The sequence below is a fragment of the Aulonocara sp. 'chitande type north' Nkhata Bay genome, linkage group LG16 (genome assembly GCF_057382095.1).
Source record: "Aulonocara sp. 'chitande type north' Nkhata Bay isolate Kocher_YH1m ecotype deep benthic linkage group LG16, A_spYH_male_GT1.1, whole genome shotgun sequence".
NCBI lineage: Eukaryota > Metazoa > Chordata > Actinopteri > Cichliformes > Cichlidae > Aulonocara > Aulonocara sp. 'chitande type north' Nkhata Bay.
This window is the reverse complement of record NC_141359.1, coordinates 39,245,834-39,272,334: the sequence shown is the minus strand read 5'-3', so window position 1 is coordinate 39,272,334 and position 26,501 is coordinate 39,245,834. Positions and strand designations below refer to the sequence as shown.

Here is a 26,501-nt window from a genome sequence, read left to right as displayed (position 1 = left end):
TTTTTGTTCATGACAGTGCAGATTTCTGACATGGTGTATAAATTTAAGCATGTAACAATTTGATTTTTTTCTAACAAAAAAGTATGAAACGCAAGTGAGACTCTTTGTAAACGAACCGCCCCATAGCTTTGTGGATTTTATACTTCTTAGGCTACATATTATATATTTATTATACAGGCTGTACAGTACATAAGATCAAAATCTGCATGTTTTATGTAACTAAAGCGTTTAATTATGTGAGCTGCAGAAAATAATAATAAACTATATTTATATGAAAAACGCGTTTACTTACTGCATTTGAATTATTGTAACAATATGTAACCACCTCCATATGTGTCTGAAAAAAAAGGCTTTGATTTTGCCACACCAGAAAATTTCTCTAGATCCGCCCCGCATGATTCTCTGATTTAGGCTTTTTAAACAAAGTCTTTACCAAGGTTTTAATAGGTAACTGACTAAAACTACAGCGTTTGCTGACCAAACTAAGTAAGTAAAATTTCACTGAAGTAAAAGTGACTTCAGGCACTGTATAAAACAAGAGATAACTAGGAATGAATTCAGTCTCACTAACAGGCATGTGTTTTTATCAGTTTATTAAAAAGATCAGTCCACAGTAGTTCAGAGTCTGGCACCAACAACATAAAAAACAAATGAATCAAAAATAAAGTGTACACCCTAAAATAGCACTGAACAAAATGCCTGAATAACAAGGGATAAATAAAAGAACTGAATTAAAAAATAAAAAAACACTAAAATGTAATCCACGGGGAAATGATGGTGAATTCTCCAACTTATTTTTGAAACAACAGTTACATTTCTAGGTGAGCCAGTTCTGGGTTTACTTTTCAATTTTTTATAGGTTCTATAATTTGTACTCATATTGCTGATGACGACCGTCTGCATGGTGAATTAAAGATTAATAGCAGACACATCAAAAGTAACAGAAAGGCTGTTTCCAATCTTTCTGTCATTTAAAAAGATCAGCTGATCTTCAAACTAGCAGACCACAGATATACACAGGATACTTACAGGAGTGCTTTCCTCGTAACAAAGGGAATTACACTTCACTACAAAGAATGTAGATTCACGCTAATAAAAACTGTCATAGCAGTTTAATCGGATTGTGACGGTCATTTCTGTATATGTCACTAAAACTGACCCACAGGAGCTAAAAGTTATTTTGGGGGTACAATAGCAATACTGCATGGCTTTGAAACTGCCTTTGCAAAACAGCTCTCCCTCTTTCTATTGATATGGAAGGACCCACAAAATGCATTCCACCATTATCTAAATGCATTTGAAAAAAACGGATATGGCAACAAAAGGTGGCTGCAGACATTTAGAGATTTGCATAAATGCATTCTGTGTTTGAAAGAGGAATGTTCTGAAAACAAAAGCACCAATACAACGGTCAAAACACACATAACAATACTGCTTCTGTGTGTGTGTGTGTGTGTGTGTGTGTGTGTGTGTGTGTGTGTGTGTGTGTGTGTGTGTGTGTGAGAAAGAGAGCGATTTAGGGAATGAACGTTCAAGGGGGTGAAGCAGCAGGATTTGTGCTCTGACAGATTTGTCTAAAATTACTCTGATGGAAGAAATCCCTGGTTCTGTTGAAGAAAAGAGGCTCAAAACCCACAAAGAAAGCTGCTACAGGTCTTTGAAAGGCACAAGGATTGGAGTAGAAAAGTGTTGTTAAGGCACTACAATTTGGTGGGAAATAATTAAGGCACAAATCTGATGGAATATTTCCTTTTCACAAAAGCGAGCGGGGGCTTCCATCTTGAAGCGATGCTGACGCTGTTAGGGATCTCGTCATTTTGTCCTCCTTTACTCGTACTCCTTTCGTCTCTACTCTTGTGGGCTGATAGCGTCTGCAAGCAGCTCCGGCCTCAAACATTCAATCGGACACTGGATGTTCTGGAGAACAGAGAAGGGCACGTCACAGGGAGAAGGGAGAGGAAACATGCATGTTGTATGGGCTACAGCTACATTTTTATCTGATGTAAATCTTCATTGGAACGATTACTATTAGAAAAAGACACTGACCAGTTTGCGAAGAGCATTTTCTCTGTAACGATCAAAGACGTCTGGGCGAACAGGCTGGAGGAGGTCAGCCTCCAGCTCAGGCTGCCCTCCTGGCCTCCTGCAGTTCTCACATCGCCAGCCCTGAAGAGAAGAGAGAGAGATGTTGCTCACACACACAGCCAGCCTGGCCTTGAGTGCACACAAACACCTTTAAAGAGCTTTAAAGCAACACTACAGGTGGCGTTCTCACCTGTAGTCCTCCATAGCAAGTACAGGTGCAGATGGCTCCCTGGTACTCCTTCTGCCACTGCCTCCCGACCTGGTACATTTTTCCATCGTCATAGCAAGTCGACTCATCTGGAGAAGGATAGAAATTAAAGAAGCATGAGAGTAAACTCAACACGTTAAAAAAATCCTGACATAGACCTCGTCACTTTATTCACACCAAACGTGTTCTCGTATCATTAACCTAACACGACACCCGGCTCTGGTGTGTGTCCGGCAGTCAGCACTCACGAGGTTCACATTTGAATTCTCCTTTGCCGTTGCCCAGACAGGTGCAGCTCATCATGTGACCATCCTCACCGCGGCGATCCCACCTTTCTCCAATAGGGTAGTTATTGCCGCCATCATGGCACCACTCTGAAGAAGGGAGAGGCAGCAAAGAGAGGGACAGACACGGAAAAAGAAAGGGACGAGGAAATGATGCAGAGAGGGAGTGAATGCACAGATGTGCAAAAGATGAAGAAAGCAGTTCATCAGTCGAGCCCATTCACAGATACATATTTATGCAGCGTGTGCAGACACATAATAAATATACAGAAAAATGAAATGCTCTCAGCTTCTCATATCGTCGTGTTAGCTTTGCAGTTATGGACAATACAAATAACTGAGTGCGAGGCTCAGTCGGGCAGATCAGTTTGATGTGAGGTTTTCACAGTTTGCAGAGAAGGATCAGAGGGATCCACATGGGCAGGCTACAGCTGACTCACACACAGTAAAGTCATTTTCTTTATGATTAACTGAAACAGTAAATACATTTAAACCTGAGGCAAAAAATGTTCTATGCAAAGGTCTATTTCTCATTGCCGTGGCTGCCCATGCTGACATTTTATTACTGCATGCTGCTGCACATCCACTGATTCTATGACTCAGGAATTTATAATGTGCATAAAGGCAAATGGCATCATTTTATGTGTTTAACTGAATTTCCATTTGCTTGTTTTATGCCTCCCTATTATAAATTCCTCGTGTTTAAATCACATAGAATTATTACTGGACTTTAATTCCATGGTAGGGTTTTGCAAAGCATGCTGGGATGGGGTTAATAAGCCACTCACTGGATGAATCACACCTAAAATGCCCACTGCCCAGCCCCAGGCAGCGGCACCACAGCTTGAAGCCCGTCTCTGACATGCGCTCCCACTCTGAGCCCACTTCATGGTAGGTGTGTGTGAACGTGTCGTAGCACACGTCCCGTTTGGGGGTGATGGGGATGCCACCTTTGAAGACAAAAAACCAATTTTTTTTATTGCTCATTAAGAAACTCATCGGGTTATTGATTTAATATTTTCCCATTTTTCACTTCAGACTCTTTGAATCTTTTCTACTTTTCAATTTTCTGTGATCAAAGAATAAAATTGCGAGCGTAAACTGCTGTACCAGCATCGCCAGCGATTACGACTTCCTCCAAAACCTTCTCTTTAGCCCCGCCCTTCATGGCCTCCACAATGACATTATAGGAAGCTCCAGACGTCAGTCCAATCAGAGTGGCGCTGGTGGAGTTGCCAGGGAGACGCATCTGTGTGGAGAAAGATAAAGCAGCTGAATGAGGAACGTCCTCTCATATCAAACGAGCTCGCGTGTGGATGTGTGTGCACACGCGTCTGTACCTGGAAGCCTCCTTCCTCCAGGTCTGTGATAGGATTACAGGACACCTCGTACTCTGTCGTGTGAGGGATGGGTTTCCAGGAGATGGTTGTGATTGTCTGAGCTTCTTGGGGAATCTCTGTTTCACTGTCAGAAAAACCAAACGCGAGACCAGGCAGAGGGCCGTCGCTCACCTACAGGAGCCACATGGAACAAAGTGTGAGCACATGAATATTAATTAGGGTCATGTATTTGTACCTGCTCTGAAATCAAAAACCAGCATGCATAAGACATAAGATTTGTTTTTACTTTGATTTCATCAAATAAAGCTGATGTAACGTGTTGGAGATGCTTTCACTGCTTTACTGAAACAAGATTATAGCTACGTCAGGGCCTCACCCACCTTGACCAAAGGTACTCTGTTTCCATCAGGGCCTGCCACAGGAATATAAATTAAGGGCTCTTTGAGAGTGGGTCTCTGGCCTTCCTTGGGTCCACTGTAGGGGCCGAATCCATTATTGGGGCCCAGACCCTGATACTCTGTATAGATATGCTGACCCTGCTGGCCTGGCTGGTTCTGGCCGCTGGTGCCAGCCAGGTGGACGTGGTTGGAGTTAAAACTGGAGAAACAAAAAGAAAGGGATGATAAAACAGCAAAAACCAAGAGGTGCGAAATCAGAAAACACTGTTAAGGTGGTTAAAGAAATGTCCTTCCTTTCCATATGACTGTGGCAATGCTTACATTTTGTCGTCAAAGGACTCGGGAACATCCAGAATGTCAGTGGTGGGGCGATGAGGAACAGGAAGCTGAGGCAGCTCAGGGAACAACAGCTGAGAATCTGGAGCTGGTTCTGATTGGATCAAAGACAAACGTGTGCTGGCTGTTAGATTCTTAGATTCCAGTACTTAGGTTGGATTGGTTTCATTGTATAACGGTTAAAAGAGCTTTGGACGGCTAAACTCAGACCCTCCGGCAAGCATAAATTGCCCAACATATTTACAGCAGTGCTGCATGGCCAGCAGAGGGCAGCACAGCACAGCTCATGTAGCAGTTATTACTGCTGGTTTTGTCTCTCTGAGAGAAGTTACTCTTAACAACAATCGTGAAAAATAATCAAAGTCAAAGTTCTCATTACATCATCTAACTGCTGCAAGTGGGAAACTTTAAAAAAACAACCTTTAAGGCTTTTATTTAATGGTGTAATCTGTAAGTCTTTGTAGAAGTACTCATAAACTGAGTATATTATTCCACAACACCATGTCCCACCTTCAGCATATCACATTTTAAAAAGTTGATGGGAATAGTTTTTCTTTTTTCCCTTTAATGCAAGAGAAATAACTTTGCAATGTTCAGTTTCTCTTAAGTGATACCAGAAGTCAGAATAAAAGCGTTTAATACATTCGACACACAGTGAAACGTAGAAACATCTGTAGCTGAACTGTAACAAAAGAAGTTACAGTCGATAAACGGCTGCAGGTGGACGACGTCTGCACTTACGGGTTCTGGCTTTCCCCACCAGCGGTGTGCTTCTCAAAGCATTCTGCAGGGCTACGATCTTAATGACATACTCCGTTCCTGGTTTCAGACCTATTGTCAAACAAAAAGTCAAAAAGATTCATCTTTTTTTTTAAATAAATGTTTACATGACATGTAGTAACACTCATGCACACTTACCATTGATGGTAACAAAGTCCTGGCCTGCATGGGGTCTAGGAAGGACCTCTCGAGGCACACCACCCGCCTCCTCATAGGTGACGTAGTACCCTGTAATGCCTGGGCTGCGTGACGGCTCCCACATGAAAGAAATGCTGTTCGGATTCAGGGAGGTGAAGCGAATATTTGTGGGTGGGATGACCAGAGGCTGAGCTACAAGACAGACAGAAAAGTGATTACTCAGGAAATATGGAGAAAGTCTTTCTTAAGTAAATACATAATACTGTGTGATGTGCACAGTTACCTGTGTTCGCTGTGAGTGTGTAAGGTACGCTGCGCCCATGTCCTTTCAGCGTATAGATGTTGATCTTATAACTGGTGCCAGGCTCCAGACCTAGAGTGTGAATACAGACATGTTAGCGAGAGTCTGTATGTGCAGAAACACATGTTTAACTCTGCTGTCTCGTACCTGTAATAGTGTATAAGCGCAAATCAGGGCTGATGGTGTTTTGGATGGGTGTGTAGCCGGAAGAGGGGTGGGTGGGCGTGGCCTCAACCAGGAAACCAGAGATGGGGTCTGGCTTGGCCCGCCATGTCAGCGTGATGGTGGAATCATTAACATCAGCGATACGCACACGACGAGGCGGGCTGATATCTTGAAGCAAAGCAGCACCAGAGAAAAAGTATTAATAAGATGGAATAAAAGCAGCTCCTCGTTTTTATGCGTCAAATTATCCATTTTATAAACTCACTCTCCAGGGTGGTGACCTCTCCCAGGACAGGCCTGCTGGTTAGAGAGTTCTTCAGGGCATAAACGTTGACTTCATAGGTGGTTGCAATCTAACGGGACCCAAAGAGATACGGTTACATTCTCCACAAGGCTGAGAGTCAAAATAGCGACTGAAGCTGCGAGATTATATGTCTGTGCATGTTTGTGCACAGGTATGGGTGTGCCTGGGAAAGCCTCGTTAAACAGAGTCGTTATCAGCAAGTGTGCAGACCTCCACGTGTGTGTGCTCGTGTGTTACTGCACATGTAAACGCACTAAAGCTGATCGAGCGGGCTAAATGCTTACAATTACATCATGTACAGAATTATTCCCAACTTATCAGTGAGCACATTTTTCTTTCTCGTCTGGTATCGATGCTTAAGAGAGACTGAAAAAGTGTCAGTATCTGTGATGGCTAAGCTATTGAAGTTTAAGGCACTGGAAATGTATTTAATTTACTCACCATGAGCCCAGAAATGTGTGCCTGAGTGGTGTCTGGGGCCAGGTTGATCTCTTTGGTAGGCCCGCTCTTGTTCTTTGGATTTACCACCACACGGTAGCCCGTGAGGCCCCTGAGCCCTGTTAGCTGATTGTCCTGACCCGGCATGTCCCAGCGCATAATGAAAGAAGTAGGGCTGACCTGGGAGAACTGGAGGTTAGTTGGAGGAGAGATTGCTGGAAGGAGGGAAAAAAGAAAAATAAGTGTTATTAGGAAACAGAAGAGGAAAGCTGGGTTTTTCACTTGAACTGCTGTTTCGCATTAATTAGAAAGCTTTGACGCTGGAAAATGTTCTCAAACATGTAGTTATAAATGTTCCCTTCCCTACCTGTAGCTTGTGTCCCAACCACGGCTGTGCTCTCTGTGTCATCGTACAGAGCAATGACCTTCACGGTGTATTCGGTGCCGGGCTGGAGACCGTATATGTCGGCTGACTCGGCGTCTCCTGTGGGAGCAGGAAGCAGCTCTCTCTCCCCCTCCTCAGAACTTGAATAAAACACTCGGTAAGACGTGACGGTTCCCTCGGGACTGTCCCAGGTGATCCGCAGTGAGGTTGAATCAACGTCTGAGAAGGTCAGGTCTTTGGGGCGGTCTACATCTAAAGGGAATGAGAGAGGATAAGAAAGACAAGTATGAGAAGGTGATGTCGTTTAAGTAAACTTTCAGTTAAAAGTTTCCACAAGGCAAATCCTTACTCGTTGAAGCCGTCACCACCTGTGGAGAGCTCTCCCCGTCTTGTACTTGAGCAACCACACTAAAGGTATACTCCGACGTCGGCATCAGGCCTGAAAAAGTAAACTCTGTCTGATCTGGAAACAACAAAAAAGGGAAAATCAACACGGCTCAAAGTTTACAGCTAAACTTCACAACACGCTGTGAATGTGGGAAACGTACCTGGAGCCACCACCTCGGTAAAAGATGGTCCCAGTCCATTTCTAGGAGCCCCAGTCACCCTGTAACCCTTGATGGGGCCTGCGGCGGGGCTCCACCTTACTGTGATGCTGTTGTCATTCACATCTGTCACCTCCATCTCAGAGGGAGAGTCGACACCTGCAAGAGAAGAAAACAGATGTGAAAAGGAAAGTGTAACGCTGTTATGTCTCAGAGAGATTGTGCACTTTGTGTGTCCGTACTTGTCTTATGAGTGACATAGATTGGGACGCTGGATGCGGGGCTGTCTCCTCTGCCCGTCACAGCGTACACAGTGATAGTGTAGTCAGTTCCAGGCTTCAGGTTAGAGATTGTGGCGGTGGACTGAGAGCCAGGAACCGTGAACTCCTTAGGATTACCATGACCACCTGAGGCGAAAAAACCTTCCGTTTGCAAGTGTAACGATTTACTAATGACTGGCCAAAAAAATTTACAAAAAGGAATAATATAGTCAGAAAAATATACAGTTCTTGGTACAAATTAAATCTGTAAGTCTACCTGACTCTCCATGGGTGATCCTGTAGTAGCGCACAGTAACTGGGGGAGCAGCCCAGCGGACAGTGATGCTTGTCGGGTTCGAGTCTAGCACTTCCAGGTCAGTGGGAGCATCAGAGACTGGACAAAGACGCCAGAAAGAAAAATAAATACATATCCGACGTGTTGGCGTTAACGTCGTAAGTGGATAAAACATTGAAAGTGGCGTTCATACTTGTTTTCTGTGTCCCGCTGAGCGGCAGGCTCTCCTGTGTCCCGCTCACGGCGAAGATGTTGACCAAGTACTCTGTGTCAGGAGTGAGTCCTGTCAGAGTGAAGTGCTTCCTGGACGGGGGCAGCCTCTCGTCTTTGGACCTCCCACCCGTCACCATCTGGTAACGGATGCGGTAGCCGCTGATCTTACTCTGCGGAGCGAACCAGTGGATGGTGAAGGAGTTGGTCATGATCTCAGAGAACTGCAGGCCGACGGGTGAGTCCAGAGCTGCAGGTCGGGACAAAGAAGGATAAAGATGATTTCACTGGCTCTTATGATGCCAGTGGCTGATTCTAGGCTGATGCACAGTTGCTCCTGACTTAGAATCACCTGTTTTCTGAGAGCCAACCACAGGCGAGCTCTCCCTCTCCTCATAAACACACATCACGCTCACCAGGTACTCGGTGTTGGGCAGCAAATCTGCAGACAGCAACAACACCACAGATGTGAATGCAGCCCTTTCTTCTGTGACTGTACCTGGCTTTGTGTTAATCATGATTACTACAGCTTACTTCTTAGCACCACACTGTTAGCCGTCCCTCCTACGCTGGTCTCTGTGATCTCATCTTCATCATCGATGGGATGATACCTGAATGATACAGAGACCGACATCAGCTATATTCACAAGCTACTGCATGAGGACATTTTTGTGTTTCTTCACCTACCTGATACGGAAACTGTTAATGTCAGCAGTGTTTGGGACTGGGGGAGAGACCCAGGTGACCTCCATGGTGTCTGGCCCGACCTGCCCAAAGGCTAAATCAGTGGGAGCTGGCACAGCTGCGGGAAAGACAGAGCAGACTGTTGGATTTATGAGATTTCTTATTGGTTGTGAAACGGGATTCGGGAAATTTAATAACTCCACGAAAGGATGCAAGAGAAAAGACAAACATAAGGGAACAACTAAAAGAGAAAGTGAAATATTTACACGACCGTCTTTTAAAAGACGAGTCTGTGATGTGTTTGTGTGTCAGTGCAAATCCTCTTCTGAAGTTTTACAACATCTTCAAGCTGGGAGAACAAGCACTGTTTGCACTGGTGGGGGGTGGGAGGGCAAGCCTTAGTATGATAAACCTCTCAACTAATACCAGATGGTCCCCACACACACACACACACACACACACACTCAGGGCTATTAAACTGACAACAAAACACGCACAGCAGTTACATCAGCAACCTAAAGGTTTCTGTTGTTTAAAGAGCCGTGTCAAAGGTTTAATGAGAGCTTTATTACATTATATAACCTAAACAGTGAATTCACACTGAACGTGTGTGTTTTTTTAGTTCAGCTTGGTAGAAACACGGCTCTTACAGGTCTGCTGAGTGAGCGTGGTGGGCTCGCTCTCGCCATTCTCCGTCAGAGTGGTAACGCTGATGTCGTAGTCGATGCCCGGTTCCAGTCCGTAGACCGTGTACTGACCGGTTGTGGGCAGCACCTGGTCTTCAAAGATCGGCACGCTCTCGCCGGCTGCAACTACAGTGATCCTGTAACCAGTGATGGCTTTGGTGTCGAACGGTGTCCAGCGTAGACTGATAGTGGTGTCGCTCACATCCTCAAAGCTGAGGTCAGTCAGCTGTGGTACTTCTGGATGGATGGGAAGAGATTTGGGGGCAGAGAAAGAAAGAGAGAAAAACCCAGAAACGCCAAACAAAGAAACAAAGAGCCAAACGTGAGGAAAAAGAAAAAGGAGAGAAAGGATACAAACTGGTTAATCTGGGCCACAAACACTGGACTTCCAGCAGGGTGACACTGATGGAAGCCCTAATGTTAAGTTTGCGTCTCCTGATATACAGATATATATATCACCAAATGGTAATATACCTATGTTACCATTTGGTGATATATAAAGTTAACATTAAAAGCATTAGTGTTACCTATGAGTCACTTTAGCATAGGCACTTAGCTGCTGGTGCCTATGCAGAGAGCAACAGTTTCAGAAAAGAGCTGGTAGGTGTTAAAAGTTGAAGGTTGATGTTTTATTTGAAAACATCAACCTTCAACATGTTGCTTCTGCAGCTGATTAGAGAATGACTTTCCATACATGCACATCCTGTCTGCATGGACTGATGGACCGGGAAGAAAACCCATTCAAACCTCTGAGAGGCCTTCTTATGAAATTAAACATCTCACCGGGTGTAATGACAGTCGATACCGGAGTGCTCTCCATCTCATCTTTAACAGCGACAACACTGATGTTGTACTCCACACCAGGGCTCAGGTTTTCCAGGGTGCAGGAGTTCTCACCACCTTCCACAAATTCCTCCACACTGTTTCCTTGTTGTCCGTCAGTGGGAGTGCATGTCACTCTGTACCCGGTGATGTCTTAGAGGGATAAGAGAGGTATTTAGTTGTTAGACTGGCTATTCATGATTTGCTTGTTGGGATTCTTCTTTTTATTGCACATGTGTGTACCTGGAGTACTGGCTCCGTTCCATTCCACTGTGACACCACCGGTGCCTGGGTTAGGCTTCAGATTGAGATCGGTTGGAGGAGACAGAGCTGGAGAGGAAAGAGGATAGAAGATCAGAGGAGGACGTGTGGAAAAAGAATGCAAAACAGAGAAAAAAAGGTTTGGAAAGTGGAATGAAAAGAGTCCACTTACGTGTGACAACGCGGCGTGTGATCGGAGTTCCCTGCTCGTATCCATTAATGACCGGCTGGACGCTGTAGGTGTACTCCACTCCTGGAGTCAGACCGGAAACGTAGATACTTCCTGACTCAGAGGTCACATCTCTCGGGGCTTCCCCACCCTGACTGGGCCGTACTGTCAGCTGAAAGATAAATGCACACAGTCAGACAGACTGAGCAGAGGAGGTAAAGGTCAGAGGTCAGTGCTTTCCCAAGAACACTGAAGCCAGCAGAACATTCTCATCTCTGGTGCGACATCTTCTAACCAATCAGATATATCTCAGAGGGTTCAAGTTCCCATGTTAGTAGCTAACTCTGAGAGGCGCACACTCAAGTAAGAATAACTGGAATGTGCTTTGCACAGCAAACAGGAAAATGCATTTAAACAGTCAGAATTACAGACGTAAAGAAGAAAACCTGCACCCAAAAAGGCAAATGATGCAAAAATATACTGTAAGTGAGGGTACCTTGTAGCCAACGCGGGGAACTGGAGTCCAGGTGATTATAATGGAGGAATCAGTCACATCAGTGTTGAAATGAGGAGCATTACCCATCGCTGGGGCTACAAACACAGAAGGTGAAGGTGTGTTCTTATCAATTTTAGTGTCTTGGAGTATAAATACAGCAAAAACTTCAATATTCATGCTTTGGTGTTTGAAGGAGGCCACGCCTCATTGACTCGACTTATCCAGAAAAATCTTTTTTAATAGCAAAACGCACAAAAGTTTGAAGTATAAGCTCGGTGGCCACAAAGCTCAATGCACTGGATACTCACTGGTTGTAAACAAAGCTGTCTCTCCCGCACTCATGGTGTTGGCTTGCTCCGCGTGCAGAGTCACTGTGTATTCGGTATCTGGCTGCAGGTTGAGGAGGGTGTACTGGGTGAGGCGGGCAGGCAGGCGCAGCTGCTTGGGGTTGGAGCCCTCAACAGTGAGGAAGAGACGGTAGCCGGTAATTTTGGCACGGGGTGCAAACCACAGCACCACTGCACTGTCCTCGGTCACATTGGCAAAATGGATGTCTGTGGGGGCATCGGGCTCTGAGAAGACAGATAATGAACACTGTTAGATTCAGAGCAGTTTGATCTAAAAGACTGTCGGGAGCAGTATGAACAGTTTCGGTTCTGGTAAAAAAGCCATTCTTGTTTCACGCTTCATCTCCGTCTGCTTTATCCCATATTCAAACAGCCAGTCGTATCAAACCATCTTCAGAAACAAAGGGTCCTATAACAGATGGAATGGCCCCCGCAGAGCCCCCACAGTCTGGACCAGAGCCCAGGCTGCTTGGAAGAACTAAATCCCCAGACGCCCTGACAAAATGCAAAAAACTCTACCACAGGAAATACGTGCCACTGGAAAAATAAGCACTTGTTTATTATGGTTTCTGATCAGTAATCATGATTTCATGCATTTGTAGGATAACTAAAACATGTGCACATTGTATTGTCTGTTTCACAGTGTGGTTGTGTTAGGGTTAATGCCTCTTTACCCAGATTTTAGTCATGCAAAGAAGAGAGGCTGTGTATATTCACATCCAGTTTTGGCATGTAAATGATTTCCCTGTAGTCTGGAGGCCATCTGTCATACTCACTGGTAGATTGCTCTCCAATAAGTGGCAAACTTTCGTGTCCATTATGAACAGCATAGACACTGAATCGGTACAGTGTTCCTGGCTGTAGATGCGTCACTTCAGTGTAGGCGTTCTGACTGACGGGCAGATTCATCTCTGGCTGAGAAGAACCAGACTCATCGACGGGCATCACGGTGACCCGGTAACCAGAGATTTCACCAGAGGGTCTGGACCAAGTCAGAACGATTTTTTTGTCAGACACCTCAAAGAACTGCAGGTCGGTCGGGGAATCCACTTCATCTGTGGGTACGACACAAACAAATGTCAGTATGTGTTCTTTAAAACTGAAGTTAGACTAAAAACGTTGGGTTAAAATGATTTAAAAATGCTGAGCAGAAAAAAATGCACGTATAATGCAATGGATGGAGTCTGTGATCACTCAGCACATGCAGCTGAATGTGTATGACCATCTTCCCCTTAATAAAGGAAACATGCATTTGAGGGAAGAACCCAGAGAGCCTGACTTCTTTACCACTTATAGGCAGGAGACAAAAGCGCTGGACAAAATTAGTAAGAGAAGAAATAAATCTGACCCGAGCAGAATAAAAGAAGGGAAATAACACAAACCAGATCAAGTTAAGTAGTTGGCGATTTGATTCATAGCAAACTTTGAGTTATTGTACAAAGTTTTTTAGGTTGGGTCTTTGCAGAGCCCCGAATGTCGCTCTGAAGCTAAATGACTACTGCATTTCCAAAAACATCTGACCTTCATTGCTTGTTGCATAAATCCAGTCTAATCCAGCTGATGTGTTTAACATGTGTGTAAATAATTATAAATGATTCCTGTTACAGGACGCTCACTGAGACGAGTACTTCCAACCCTGCACCCAACCCCAATGGCAACCAACAAACAGCCTAAAACTGACTAATATGAGCTGCGGTGTGAGGTGGAGTTTCACTTTTCTGCCTTATATTAAACTCGGTCAGCTAATTTACACATCTTCAGTCCATCACACAAACTGTACACACACTCTTCCAACATCTGTTTGACCTGGCAGACTAACAGGTTTTACATAACTCCATCCCAACAGCTGTGAACTCAGTGACTTGACTTGCCTTGGAAAGTTCGTCTTGCTTCTACTGAGGATTGGAAACAGGCATAAATCTCTAAATACGCCACAGGACAACTTGCAGGTTATGATAGGTGCCCTCATGGCAAGTGTATTAATTCAAAATGTATGGAGGCACAGGCGGAAGATCAAATTATGATATGCAAAGATTAGAGGTGCTGACATGAACCATCGTGGATTATTCCTTACATCTTTTAGACCAATCAGCCAGTAGCACTCATTTACCTGGCAGTGGTTCCCCAGAGGTGCTGACTTGTACAAAGATGGGTTCACTCTCCAGGGTGTCCTCAATGGCGTAGATGCTGATGTTGTACAGGCTCCCTGGTAGAAGGTCACTCAGAGTCACGGACGTTGCTGTATCAGGGAGATTCAGCTCCGTGCTTTCACCTTCTACTGATGGAGTGTAGACCACACGATAACCTGCACAGAGGACGAGGAAACAGTTACCCGTGTGTAGGCAGATGAGTTCAATAGCCAGCGACTGAAAATGTTAGCGTAGCTTACCAGTGATGGGAGCCAGCGGTTTTTCCCAGCTGATCATGATGGATGTATCTCCCACTTCCCCCACTTCGTGCTCCTTGGGAGCATCAGGTACTATGAAACAAGGTGTAAAAACGACGTTATAACCACTGTGGTGTGCGTGTTGATGCATGACACGAACTGTATCTCAGTGCTGCATTTAGTTGTAAAATCAAGGTGATGATGACGACAAATAATGTGTGTTCGCACCAGTTGTTTGTGAAGTAGTAAGAATGAGGTTGTCCTCTCCTCCCTCAGTGACCTCATAGACGTTAACAGTGTACTTCCTCCCAGGGAGAAGCTCATTAATGTTCACAGAGGTAGCTGTGCGGGGCAGATCTGACAGGAAGGAAATATTTTGGATCAACAAATCTGTGACGAACGAGGGAATTGCTGTGATTCTGAAATCAAGCAAAACGTCAGATTGCTTTGATCTTAAAGTGTAAATATCTGTATCGGCGCCTACCAAGAACGATAGGTTGTCCAGTGCCTTGTCCCTGCTCGATGAGCTCGTACTCCACTCTGAAACCCGAAACTGTGTCCGAGGCAGAAACCCAGGAGATGACGAAGCTGCTGGAGGTAATTTCGGTTACAGACTCTGAGATGTCAACCACAGGCGGAAGAGGGGTGGTCTCGCCTTGTGTTGTAGCCACTACAGGGAACGTCATTGATTGGTTATTCAGGACAGTCCCATACACATTCCTCCAAAACCATCAGTGACTTCGTTAACTTACAGGATCCATAAGTGGTGGTGAAGTCAAAACGTGTGACCTCTTTGCGCCCAAAATGCAGCACGCTGATCAGCTGACCCTCGTAGGTGATGCCGGGTTTCAGACCAGAGATGGTGTACGAGTTTAGATGGCCAGGAATTGCCACCTCCCTCCACGGGCTGTGAGAGTTTTTCTGTAAAATCACATGAGATGTAAGATCTGAGGGACAGTTTACAGGCTGACATTGTTTTAATGGTTAATTAAGTTTAGGCCAAACAGGGAGGAAGAGGAAACATCTCCAAAAAAACCCTTACCACTCTCCATTTAAGGATGTACTGGGTGATGTGTGCAGACGACTGGGCGTTCCACTGAATAGGGTGGGAGTCTGGTTGGTTTCCAGATTCTGCGATGATCACCTGGACGGGACGGTGACCACCTGAGACAGAGACAGAGCTGCTTTACCAGCCGCTGTGCAGTGAGTGACCAGTGTGCAGGAGAGCAGGCACATCTGTGCTCCAGTGTGGGATATCATTTTGTAAAACCAACGGCTTTATATAACCCAGTTTAACAGCGAGTGGGTGTGTGGGAGGATTTTCCTGAACACGGCAGAGAAAAAGCGTGAAAAACTAGCAGGTCTGTGTGAGATTCCAGCGCAGACTCTCAACAGTTTCTGCTTCCACCGTAGTTTAAGATTTTTCCTGTTGTCTCAGAAGCTAAAAAAGTGCAAAAACACTTTAAAAACTGACACTAGTATGAAGCTTGTAATTCTCACACAGTGTAATTTGACATACAGAACTTATTCCTCCACTATGTAGTCTCTTTTCCATCCAAGAAACATGTTTCGCTGCTTAATTAACCAACAAATTTCCCCATATTCACCCAAACAACAGTTACCACCTGAGCCGTCGCATTAGTGCTCGTCTGTGAGGGGCCAACCACGCTGTGGTGAGATCTGGTGGTCATTACACCATCTGAGAGAAAACTGTAAGGGTTTGAGTCTGCACTATAAAAAGCTGCAGACGTGCAGGAGTTCACCGAACGATGCACAAATTATACAAGATGACTTTGCAGGTTAGAAGACACAAAAGAAGAGAAGTGGTATAAGCAGAGGCAGAAATCCAAAGGGGATACATCGAGTCATCCTGAATGTAAACAGAAGTCATGTGGTGCGCAGACTCCTGACATAAGCTGGGCTCATAGAAACTGGTAGCTTCTATAAAGAACTGAGGTTTTCTAACTGCTTTTTCCAAATAGCAGACCTGTAATCACAGTTTCTGAGCAAGTGGTGTGGTTAACCATAAGTTTCTAGCAGATACGCAAACCTCAAAAACAATCTGGGACCTATTACTGCCTATTACAACCCCACAGGCCACTGGCGAGGGTAAGGGTTATACAGAATCAGATGTGGGAGGTGCACGAACGGATGCACACTCACTGCAGAGCGGCTATACAACGAGCCTCACAAATGCGCTCTCCCCAGCTTTACTTATGTCTCTTTAACGTACAAGCATGTGCATGCAGACCTGACCCTTCACTCTTCACACTTAGACACAACATTCATTCTTGATACCGACAGACGCACCGCGAGGTGGTGATAAGGACAGCGGCAAAAGGAAGTCATTCTGGGAGTCATCCTAACAATAAGAAATGCATCAAAAGATTCAATTACACCCCAGACAAGAAGACGTAAACAAAGATGGCAGACAAGAAAACATATTTTCTAGATCTTATCAACGCATGTGCCAAATCAGAAGCTTTAGAAAGTCCTGCAAGACTGTTGCTTTTCCATTTTTACCTTTTATGGTTTTTCCCAGTTCGAGTCTGGATCTGGTTCATGCTGCCCTTAAATCTTAGCACGCTGTATTTTGTATGCCAAAGAGCATGCATGCACATGCGCGCACACGCATACATGCACACACACGCGGAGCTAGTTCACAGCTGGTTGCGATTATGGCCACTTACGGTAGAACGATGCCCTACATTTCGTATCTTCTGTCAACCTGCTTCAGATACAGAGCAAACCAGTAACAGTCCATTTAAACCTGGAACAGTCACCATTTGCACAAAGTTACAGCCTCACTTGGAACTAACCTGATAAATTTATCCAAGCTGCAGGAGATGGAAATGTTTCTGCTCCTCGAAACACTAAAGCCACCACACAAGCTCACACGTGTGCATGACTCTTTTCTTTTATAGAGTTGGAGAAAAGTTTGGAAAAGCACCTGAAAAACATTAAACGTGCACGACAGACACACCGGAGTCTGTTATGAAGGTAATAGTGATAGATTATAAAAGGGAACACAAAGTGTACTAAGAGGGAACTTAAATCCAGCTAAAATCTGTGATTTTGAAAGGTGTGTGCTGAGATTACGGTCCAGGTAACTGAATGTGAAGTAGTGTCTTGCTCTGAGTGACGCTGGTTTAAACTTTACGAGATGAGATTTGAATTAACGTGACACCAAAATCCACAAACTGAAACCTGCTGTTCAGGGAGCTCGGTGTGCAGTAGGTGTGTCTGGGCTGGATACGCGCTCTGCACTGTGGCGTTTGGTACAGCTGTAGCAACAACACAGGGGCTGTACCACATGCTGGCAAGAACAAAGGCTCAGAGTGGGGGTGCACTCGTAAAAGAGGAAATCACACCCACTCCCGGCTCTGTCTACTTCACATCAAAGTCAACAGCCTCTTTCCCAAAGGGACTTGAACAAACATTTTTCAAGAGTTGGAGCACAAAGTGATGCTGGAAAAGGTGCCCAGGTGAGGAAAAAGCGAGCATGCTCGGGACAGGCGAGCGTGTGATAGTCCTTTACGGCTTCCTGTTATTCTTTGGACTTTTAATAAACTGAAAATGTTTTTTAAGCTGAAGTAAATTAAATCGCACTCAAAAATATTTGTATCACAGTCCTGGGAATTTTCCTTTGCTCCTGCTGTTACAGCCGCACGTCAGCCCAAAATATACGAACAAAAGCACATTTAAAACCTCACCAGGGTACGTCTGCTGGGGCTCGCAGCTCAGCTCTCCAACACCATTGCCATAGCAGTAGCACTTGTACATGATTCCATGGATGACTTTATCCCAGGAGTCTCCAATCTGATAAAAGGCTCTCGTCTCTGGCTCCTGGCACTGGTCTGAGGGCACAAAGCAGAAGTGTAACAGTATGCAAAAAACAAGGGCACTGAAACTCATGAAAGTCATATATATTTACAGTTCAGAGCCTGCACTCGCTGTGAGTTATTATATTTTAACTACTAATAAAAATTAAGAGGATTCTCCGTCCATTTAACAAATACGCAGCATAAGCTTAGTCGATAAGTCGTGTCTGTTCTTCGACCCTACACTGAAGCAAGGATTAGGATGATTGGAAAAATGCAAAGTGTGCAATGACAAACCCACCAATGGCGTCACACTTCCAGCGGCCACGGCCTTGGCCAAAGCAGGTGCAGTTCATCATGTATCCCTCATCGTGCCGCTTGGTGAAGGTCTGGTTAACCTCGTATGTCAAGCCATCCACGCTACACTGGTCTGAAACAGACATTCAACAAAATGCTGAGCACCGTTTGTGTGCAGTGCAGGGTTTGTGTGTGTCTGTGTGCAGTGCAGGGTTTGTGTGTGTCTGTGTGCAGTGCAGGGTTTGTGTATCTGTGTGCAGTGCGGGGTTTGTGTGTGTCTGTGTGCAGTGCAGGGTTTGTGTGTCTGTGTGCAGTGCAGGGTTTGTGTGTCTGTGTGCAGTGCAGGTGCAGCTAAGGGCCCATAAAGTGCAGCTGTGCAGGTGAGGGATTTTTATCTAGCACGACCTTTCACCTTTACACTCAGGGAGATCTAATACCAGTCTGTAGCCCCTTGCTTGTTGCCACGGTGTATCCTGCAGCTACACGTGTGGACACCTACCGTTTAGCTGAGAGTAAGCAATGCAGCTCCATTCTCCTCTGCCATTGCCAACACAGGTACACCGCATCATGTGACCCAGAACCTCGTGACGCTTGTCCCACTGGTCGCCTACACGGTACATCGCCCCTTCATTCGATGTGCACACCTCTTCATGAGCTGGGACACACAAAAGTAACTGAATGTTACACCTGCTGGTCTTAATGGGGAGGAAATACTAAAAAAAATTAGATGAACGGATCCACACACACACACAGCATACTTTTATCATGATCAAAACAAACACATTAACATGACCGATGCCCTTTGGACATCACTGACTCAACCCTGCTATTACTGCACAGGGTGGGAGAGGATGCAGACCCCACAGAATACCTGTCTTTGTCTCCATAGCAAAGAAAATTTGATTAAAAGCTAGAAACAGCTGTCGTGTGCTCTCGTATGTATGAAATCTGCCATAATTAAAGAGAGTGAGTGGTTTGGGTTTTTTCCAGAGAGATATACATTTGAAAAAGTGTCTGATGCAAGTAAAGACCTGCTTCCATGTGTGAGCGTGCATGTGTGGAAAGAAAGCGTGTGGCCTTTTTTACTTTACTGCATTCTGATTGGTCGATTCTGACCAATCACTGCACATGAAGGCTGTAGCTAGGACATAAGTACAGGAATGATTAGAACGTGGCTTAGGAAGGCTTTGCTGTGGGTTTAAATAAATTAAAATATTTGCATGTTGTATGTCACTAACACTAAACCTTTGTGTATGCTTTTGTTAAAAACATGCAAAAACTTTCATACGAATTCTGTTCAAAATAAATATGCATGAAAGCCTGAGTGAGTAAATGACGAGAAGCTATTTTTAGTTTCTCCCTGATTCACAACAAATGGGTCAGCGCAGCGAGCAGCTCTGCATGTTTGATTTGGGAGATTTTTCATGTATTTATTTATTTGACTAAACTCCGGATATCCTTTCTGACACAAAGGGATCTGTGTCTCTTCCTGGGACTGAACCACAGATCTTTCATTTCTTAAGTGGAAAGTTCAAAATTGAGCCAAAAAAAAAAAAAAGACACTCATTCTTTTGTCCATTTGTCCATATATATGTGTTTTTGTTTCTGGGTTCAGTGGTCCTGACCAGTTGAAATAATTAATTATATTGTTGGATTTTTGTTTGAATTCATGCTGGACGCGTTTCTACCCTCACAGTTAAAATGAGCCTTTCCTTCAGACCGTGTAAAATGTGGATCTGTTCCAGTTACAAACCCATTAACAGCTGCCTAAATGTCAGTCTGCATTCCATCAGCAGTCATCTATTTAAAATTAATAAAACTAATAGTCTTTAGTGTAATTTAAACCCTGATTTGATGACTTCAAAGTGGCTATTTAAAAAGCTTCTGGCTGATTTGTGGGAACTAAATTAAATTCCTGCCAAAGAGATTTATCAGCAGCTGAGAGGCTGATTGCAGTTTAACCAGGCACGGGGGCTGAATTTGAGAAAGGGATTACTTTGTTTTGTTTGGTTTTTAGATTGTGGATCTAACCAAGTAAATGATGACATTTGCATAATGGAGGTTAAATTCTGACTGTGGGTCACAGCTGGAGGCTGTCCCGCGGGCACACGGCAAACGGTGCAGAAAGCTTTGAAGAAGATTGCCACAGGTGGAGGCGAGGGGGCTCCGGACCTGATTAAACGTCACCATTAACACCTCAACGACCGTGTTTGTTTTGACGATGCCTGTGAAGTCATTACTGTCAATATAAAGGAGCCCTGCGCTCTGAATGTATTCACTGCGATGCCAAAAACACACATTTGTTGTGACAGCTCAGCTGCTTTGTATAAAGTGACTTTTACGTCTCCAAAGTTTAAATTGATCAGATTTTTCTCTTTTTACAGCACGATGGCACCAACGCCATCGCTGTCATTACTGCTTCAGACATTAGTGTGGTTTTAACGACCCCTCCCACAGTTTCACTGGCTTCAGTCTCCTTTGTTACCCACAGAGACTAAATGGCACCAAGCTGTAAACAAAAGGTGTAAGAAGTGTAAACAGATTTTGCCTGTGATATCAGCGCAGGCTGCTTTCTAGCATCACGCTGATAATCGCCTCCATGCTAACTCAATCAGCTTTAAAGGTCAGGTAAGCATTCAGACTGGGGTGGAGGTTAGACTTTGCAATTAGCAATTAGCTGCCATCATTGTTAGGAAACTGCTGAGCCACGAGCTAACAGCCCTCTCTCACTCTGCACACACTTACCCGCCATGGGACAGAACCCGAAACGCCGCTCGTCATCATAGTTTGTTGTGGTGCCGCACCACTTCATGCCATCCCTTCGTCCATCTGCGGTACAGTCGGTATAGTTTCTGCCATTGTAGAGGAAAGGGAACTGGCAGAGAGCGCCGTTAGAATTACCGCCACGTGTTGCCACAATTGCTAAAGAAGAAGAAAAAAAGCAATAATAAGTAATAAGTTTAATAAATATCTCCTTGACAGACTGTGCATCTTGCTTTGGACGCAAGCTTGTGACAACTGGGCAAATGTAAACGTAGCAGCTCATTGTTAACACGTTTCAGGGTCTTTGTTTAACACATTAGGAGAACAGCAGGTCTGGGTGCTACAATGAAAACCATCTCACAGCTGGCCAGCTGCCTGTCATTACACAGGAGGAGGCACATGGTCAGCTGCCTCCTTCTCACTGCAGCCTCGCTGTTATTGCACATCAGAAAACCTGTATGAGGTCTTAAAGTTAAGAGATGGGAAAAGCTTCACATTCAAAGGAAACATGTCATGTTCACGCCCTTTTGTTTGATTACCTGCACTGACCAGGAGATGCCCTACTGTCGATAAAACGCAACTCCTGTCTTTTTCAACAGCGCACACTCATTTTCTTCAAATATCAAAGACATGATATTTCTATCTGAAGCACACAATCACCACCACAGAAGAAAAAACATGTCAACACGTCAGCGCTCCAGCGTTTAGCTCACCGTTCTTCTCTGTGCAGAAAGAAAATTTCTGCTCTGTCTCGAAGTCAGACGAGGTGGAGCACCACAGCTGCCCGTCAGCACGTCCATCGGAGGTACAAGAGTGGTAGGTCTTTCCCTTGTAAACAAAAGGGAACACACAGGGCAGACCACCGGAGTTGCCACCGTATACTGGAGCAGGTCCATCTGAAGGAGGACGGGAAAACAAACAGAGGCATAAACACCACTTGAGAGTCGTTTTTGTGTGTCTGACTGTGCCGTCAGCCTAATTATGCTTAACTCTGCAGGTGAACTTTGTAATTTGCAAATTTGTAAAGAAATAATTCATTACCCCATGGGTTGCAGCTGGACCCGGTGCCAAGGCAGGTACAGATCATCTGCGTAGTTCCCTGTTTCTTAATCCAGCGCTGGCCAACAGAATACATCAGCCCTGTCTCCGTCTGACAGGCTCCATTCTGGGCATGCTCGGGCACAGCGTCGGGCTGGTAGACCACGGGGTGGATGTTGGTGACAACACGGGAGCCAGTGCCTAAAACACAACACGTTACACCAGTCAGATATTAGAGCAACAGCTCAAGTTAGATAAAAAGCACGAATAAAGAACAACTGAAATTATTAGTAGTTCTAAAGACTTACTTCATGTGCATACATGAGTCAACTTAAGTATATGAGTAACGCCTACACTACAATAAAAAGACTGTCTTACTGTCTCTAAGTCACAATGAGCATGTTTCTGTCTCACACCCTGTCATCACTTTCCCCCTACATTTGCACATCTACTTTCCATTTCTGCCTCTGCTTCTCATGAGGTCACGATCACGAGTTCCAAGCTGCGTTTTTCTCACTTCATCACTTGGACACTTGGCACCTCTTATCTCTCTCGCCTCACAACATGTGTCTCTGGTACGCATTCCTCTCCTCGCACAGAGCCGGGGAGAATAGACACAGGGATATTGTCAGTTCTCACCCAGGCCCGTGGTGTGAAGTGAGGCATGTCGTTCGCACTTCCACTCTCCTCGGCCGTTCCCCGTGCACAGACACTTGAGCAGGTGACCCCGGGCGTCGGTCTTGGTCCAGGTATCTCCAATACGGTAGGAGGACAGAGTATCCTGGTCATTACAGCGATCTAGGAGAGAAGGAAATGAGAAGTAGAATATAAAATAAAAGGAAACTCTAAGCAGTCTGGTGACTTGGGGGAAACTCTCTGCAGCGACTGAGTGGGGCCTGAATCACTGGCTAGCAGCTGGTTGCATGTTTGTGCACACATGGGGAAATTTATTGATGAACTCTACGAAGTGTCCAAGGCCACCCTGAGCACTTGGATAAAACAACAAACTAATTGAGAAAAGCATTCATTATTACCTGATGCACCAGCCAACATAATAAAGGACTGGAGTGACGGTTTAAACTGTCGACACAGCTGGAAAACATTTCCTCCCCAGCCTCTTAAAATTCTCCAAGAAATAACAAGCTCACTTTACCATTAGTCCTTCTTAGAAGACTCCATGCTACGTGGATGGCATTCACTGAGGGTTTAAAGGATGTGCAGACATGTGTGATTCAAAACAGCAGCAATAAATTCAGATTTTCTGCTCGTGTGACTTTCTGAGGGTCGGCAGACAAGCTTACGTATCCATGGAGATCATGCAAAACAAGAAAAATCTCGAAAACAAATGAATAAAAGTAGGACGGCAGGAAATTAGATGGCTGCCCCTTCCTGAGGATGGTCCTTACAGAGGTTCTTCCTTTTGAAAGGGAGTTTTTCCTTCCCACTGTCTCCAACTGCTTAGTCATAGTTGCTTGTCTGATTGCTGGGTTTTCCCTGTATTACTGTGGGGTCCTTCACTTACAGTATAAAGCACCTAGAGGCGACTGTTGCTGTAATTTGGTGCTGAATTTCATTTTTCTTAGCTAAAGCTGAAAGCAAAGCAGAAGTGTAGATGGGGCAGACAAAGCAAAGCAAATAAGTTGTCTCACTCCTGGAGGTGCATGTGATGCGTCCATTTCCCTCCCCGACGCAGGTGCAGTCCATGACCATCCATCCCTGATACGGCTTCTCCCACGTCTCCCCAACAACATACGATGCTCCCGCCGAATTGTCGTAACAGCGCTCAGCTGCAGGGTACAAACTCATTAATTACTTGTTCAGCACTGTCTATGAAACACACATATGGCTGATGCAGAAGAATGCATCTGTTAGTCACTGCCTGTCTGAATGACTCACCAACAGGTTTGCAGGCCCACTCTCCTTTGCCGTTACCCAGACAGACACACTCCAGCATGTAGCCTCCTGTGTCGTGGGGTCTCCTCCAGGTGTCACCGATCTTATATGAAGCCCCGCCCTCATGACAGCGATCTAGGTGCAGAGAAGGAGAAGACATGATTTTAGAGATGATTTCAGGCTCATCAGCATAAGCAAACAAAGGGAACTGAAAAAATGTGATGCTTCATTATTTAACCACTAACTGCAAATAGCTGCATGGCACCAGGTTCTAATCAACTGTGGAGAGCGTGGGGGGTTAACCAGTTTACTGTTTGGCAGTCCTAGACGTGTGGTCTGAGGTTAGAGCAGTTAAAACAGGCACACAGTATCACACACTTACTGGCAATGGTGCAGCTGATTTTGCCCCTCCCAGATCCAATACAGGTACAGTCCCAGATCATGCCGTCCTTGGGTCTCTCATAAGTTTCTCCCACAGTGTAGTACCGCTCGTTGACTTTATCGTGGCACCTTTCCTCTTTAAGAGCAACAGCAGAAAAGATGTTTTTGGTACATGTTTTGTTCTTTTCTCAGACAGAAGTGAAGAATAGATGTGATTTTTGTGGACGCAGCTAACAGCCCACAAACTAACCTTGGGGTTTGCTTTTACACTTGATTCCTGCAACTCCGTGGCAGGTACAGACCAGAGTGCTGTCCAAAAACTGCCGCTCCCACTGTTCATTGATTCCATAGAACTGACCATTCTCCATACAACCCTCTGACACGTGAAAATGGAAACAAGACAGAGAGAAAAAACAATTGAGTGATACAGATCAAAGCTGCTTGGTAAAGATTAAAGCAAGAGATCTTTTTAAAATTTGAAAGACAAATGCAGCCACTGGAAACTTGTCCAGCCCCAACCACAGCTAAAAACAGACACGGGACTTCTCTCCCACACAACGATAAGCAAACCCTAAATTGGAATCACCACTCTGCTGGAGGACAAGGCTTCTCCCCTGCCTGTGAAAGTGCCTGGATGTGTTAACTTGACTTCAAAGGAGCCTAATGCCGAGTGATAAATCACTTGCACAGCGAATAATAACCTTCCACTTTTACTCTCTATCTCCATCTTCTTTGTTCACATCTGATTCCCTTTCGACTTTTTCCAGCTTTTAAACACATGGCGTGCTTTGTATTTTCATTCCCTTCTCATTCTTAGACCCAGTCTGGGGAGGACAGGAGGTTTTCTGGTGACTGAGGTTAATCCAGAGTTTTATGACTGCACAATCCAGCAAGGACCACCAAGGACCCCCCTCCCCCCCAAAAAAGTGCGCAAACTTTGCAGTTTAATTAAAATGTCCTCACCCCCACCCCCCACTCCGGCCTCAGATTGGAAGCTCACAGGCTGCTACACTCACTCACTCACAAACGGCTTACCTTGAGAGACTGAGGGGACGTGATGCTGATGCGCCTGACGCCGATCCCTGTGCGTCCCTCTGGGCATACAGTTCACTGCGCTCCCGATACACAGGGCAACCAGCACCCTGGCGATGGTGCTGCCAGTCATACTGTCGAAGAGTGACTCAATGAAAGCAGAATGAAGCTGCAGGTGTCCCGCTGTTATTATATGCGTATATGAAAGTGTTATTTCAAATACACCCAGAGAACTCGGCTCCAATCAGACTGTGCGCTTTCTGCCGCGTCCCAGCCTGCTCCCTCTGTCCTCCTCTGCAGTCTGCGGCCCCAGTGTGCAGGTTACCACTCTGTGCTGGGAGTGATTTATCTGGGCATGGCTTACTTTCAGGCGGAGGAGGGAGGTGCAACAATGAGAGGGACTACCCACGCAGACGTGGGGCAGGCAGGCTTTTGCGAAACAAAGATCATTCATATGTAATGTTGCTTTGTCTTGCTTTTGCTTCGTTTATTTGTTTGTTTGCTTGTTTGTTTTTATGTTTGAAGAAGAATTGCTCTAAAATAACCTTTCATCACGCAGATTACCAAACTTAACAAACTGTGTGTGGGGGTGGGAGTGGGAGAGGTGGGGACTGGTGGTTACAGGGGAGCAGCACTGCCTCTAGGTTCAAGACCAAACTTCGCCTCTTTTCTCCAGAGATAAAAAGCATCTCATGTGAAGCTTCTTCCTCTCCTTCATTTGCACCAACCAGACTTCGCTTTCCTGCAGGGCACTGATGCAATGCAGTGTTTTGGCATATAGGTTTTATACAGTCTGAGCAGCGATCTGCAGGAATTAGGTCACATGGCGTCAGTGTCTGGAAAGTCTCCAGTAGCCTACAGTTTCAGTGTCTGGAAAGTGTTTGTGTCCAGGTGTTTTACTGAAACGAGTCCACTGTGATACAGGCTAACTCCTGTAATGTGCAAATCCAGAG

At 45.1% G+C, this 26,501-nt stretch overlaps 1 protein-coding gene across 1 annotated transcript; it reads right to left on the bottom strand.

The window, feature by feature from the left end:
* Nucleotides 1–576: 576 nt before the first annotated feature.
* Nucleotides 577–25,863, bottom strand: fn1a (fibronectin 1a). The gene is made up of 49 exons (XM_086265814.1): nt 25,552–25,863; nt 24,767–24,892; nt 24,518–24,652; nt 24,139–24,270; nt 23,892–24,029; nt 22,882–23,040; nt 22,246–22,443; nt 21,918–22,100; nt 21,187–21,363; nt 18,941–19,096; nt 18,446–18,574; nt 18,037–18,180; nt 15,366–15,487; nt 15,076–15,244; nt 14,808–14,993; nt 14,552–14,680; nt 14,327–14,416; nt 14,048–14,242; nt 12,714–12,992; nt 11,899–12,162; nt 11,591–11,685; nt 11,098–11,266; nt 10,908–10,994; nt 10,626–10,817; nt 9,807–10,079; nt 9,160–9,274; nt 9,007–9,083; nt 8,825–8,914; nt 8,456–8,722; nt 8,245–8,361; nt 7,950–8,114; nt 7,711–7,866; nt 7,512–7,625; nt 7,145–7,414; nt 6,781–6,992; nt 6,301–6,388; nt 6,018–6,203; nt 5,853–5,942; nt 5,570–5,761; nt 5,393–5,482; nt 4,637–4,745; nt 4,298–4,514; nt 3,918–4,088; nt 3,688–3,826; nt 3,366–3,527; nt 2,542–2,667; nt 2,276–2,382; nt 2,047–2,166; nt 577–1,917 (listed from the first exon to the last, which is right to left on the bottom strand). The coding sequence occupies exons 1-49, from the start codon at nt 25,679–25,681 to the stop codon at nt 1,849–1,851; spliced, it is 7,506 nt and encodes a 2,501-aa protein (XP_086121940.1). The 5' UTR covers nt 25,682–25,863; the 3' UTR covers nt 577–1,848.
* Between the last annotated feature and the right edge of the window lie 638 nt (nt 25,864–26,501).

Excerpts from the sequence above, each read along its gene's own strand:
- fn1a (XM_086265814.1), bottom strand. The coding sequence starts at position 25,681 with ATGACTGGCAGCACCATCGCCAGGGTGCTGGTTGCCCTGTGTATCGGG. Across the intron at positions 22,444-22,881 it reads ACTTCACACCACGGGCCTGG|GCACTGGCTCCCGTGTTGTC; the intron begins GTGAGAACTGAC and ends GTTGTGTTTTAG. Across the intron at positions 5,483-5,569 it reads GGACTTTGTTACCATCAATG|GTCTGAAACCAGGAACGGAG; the intron begins GTAAGTGTGCAT and ends GTTTGACAATAG.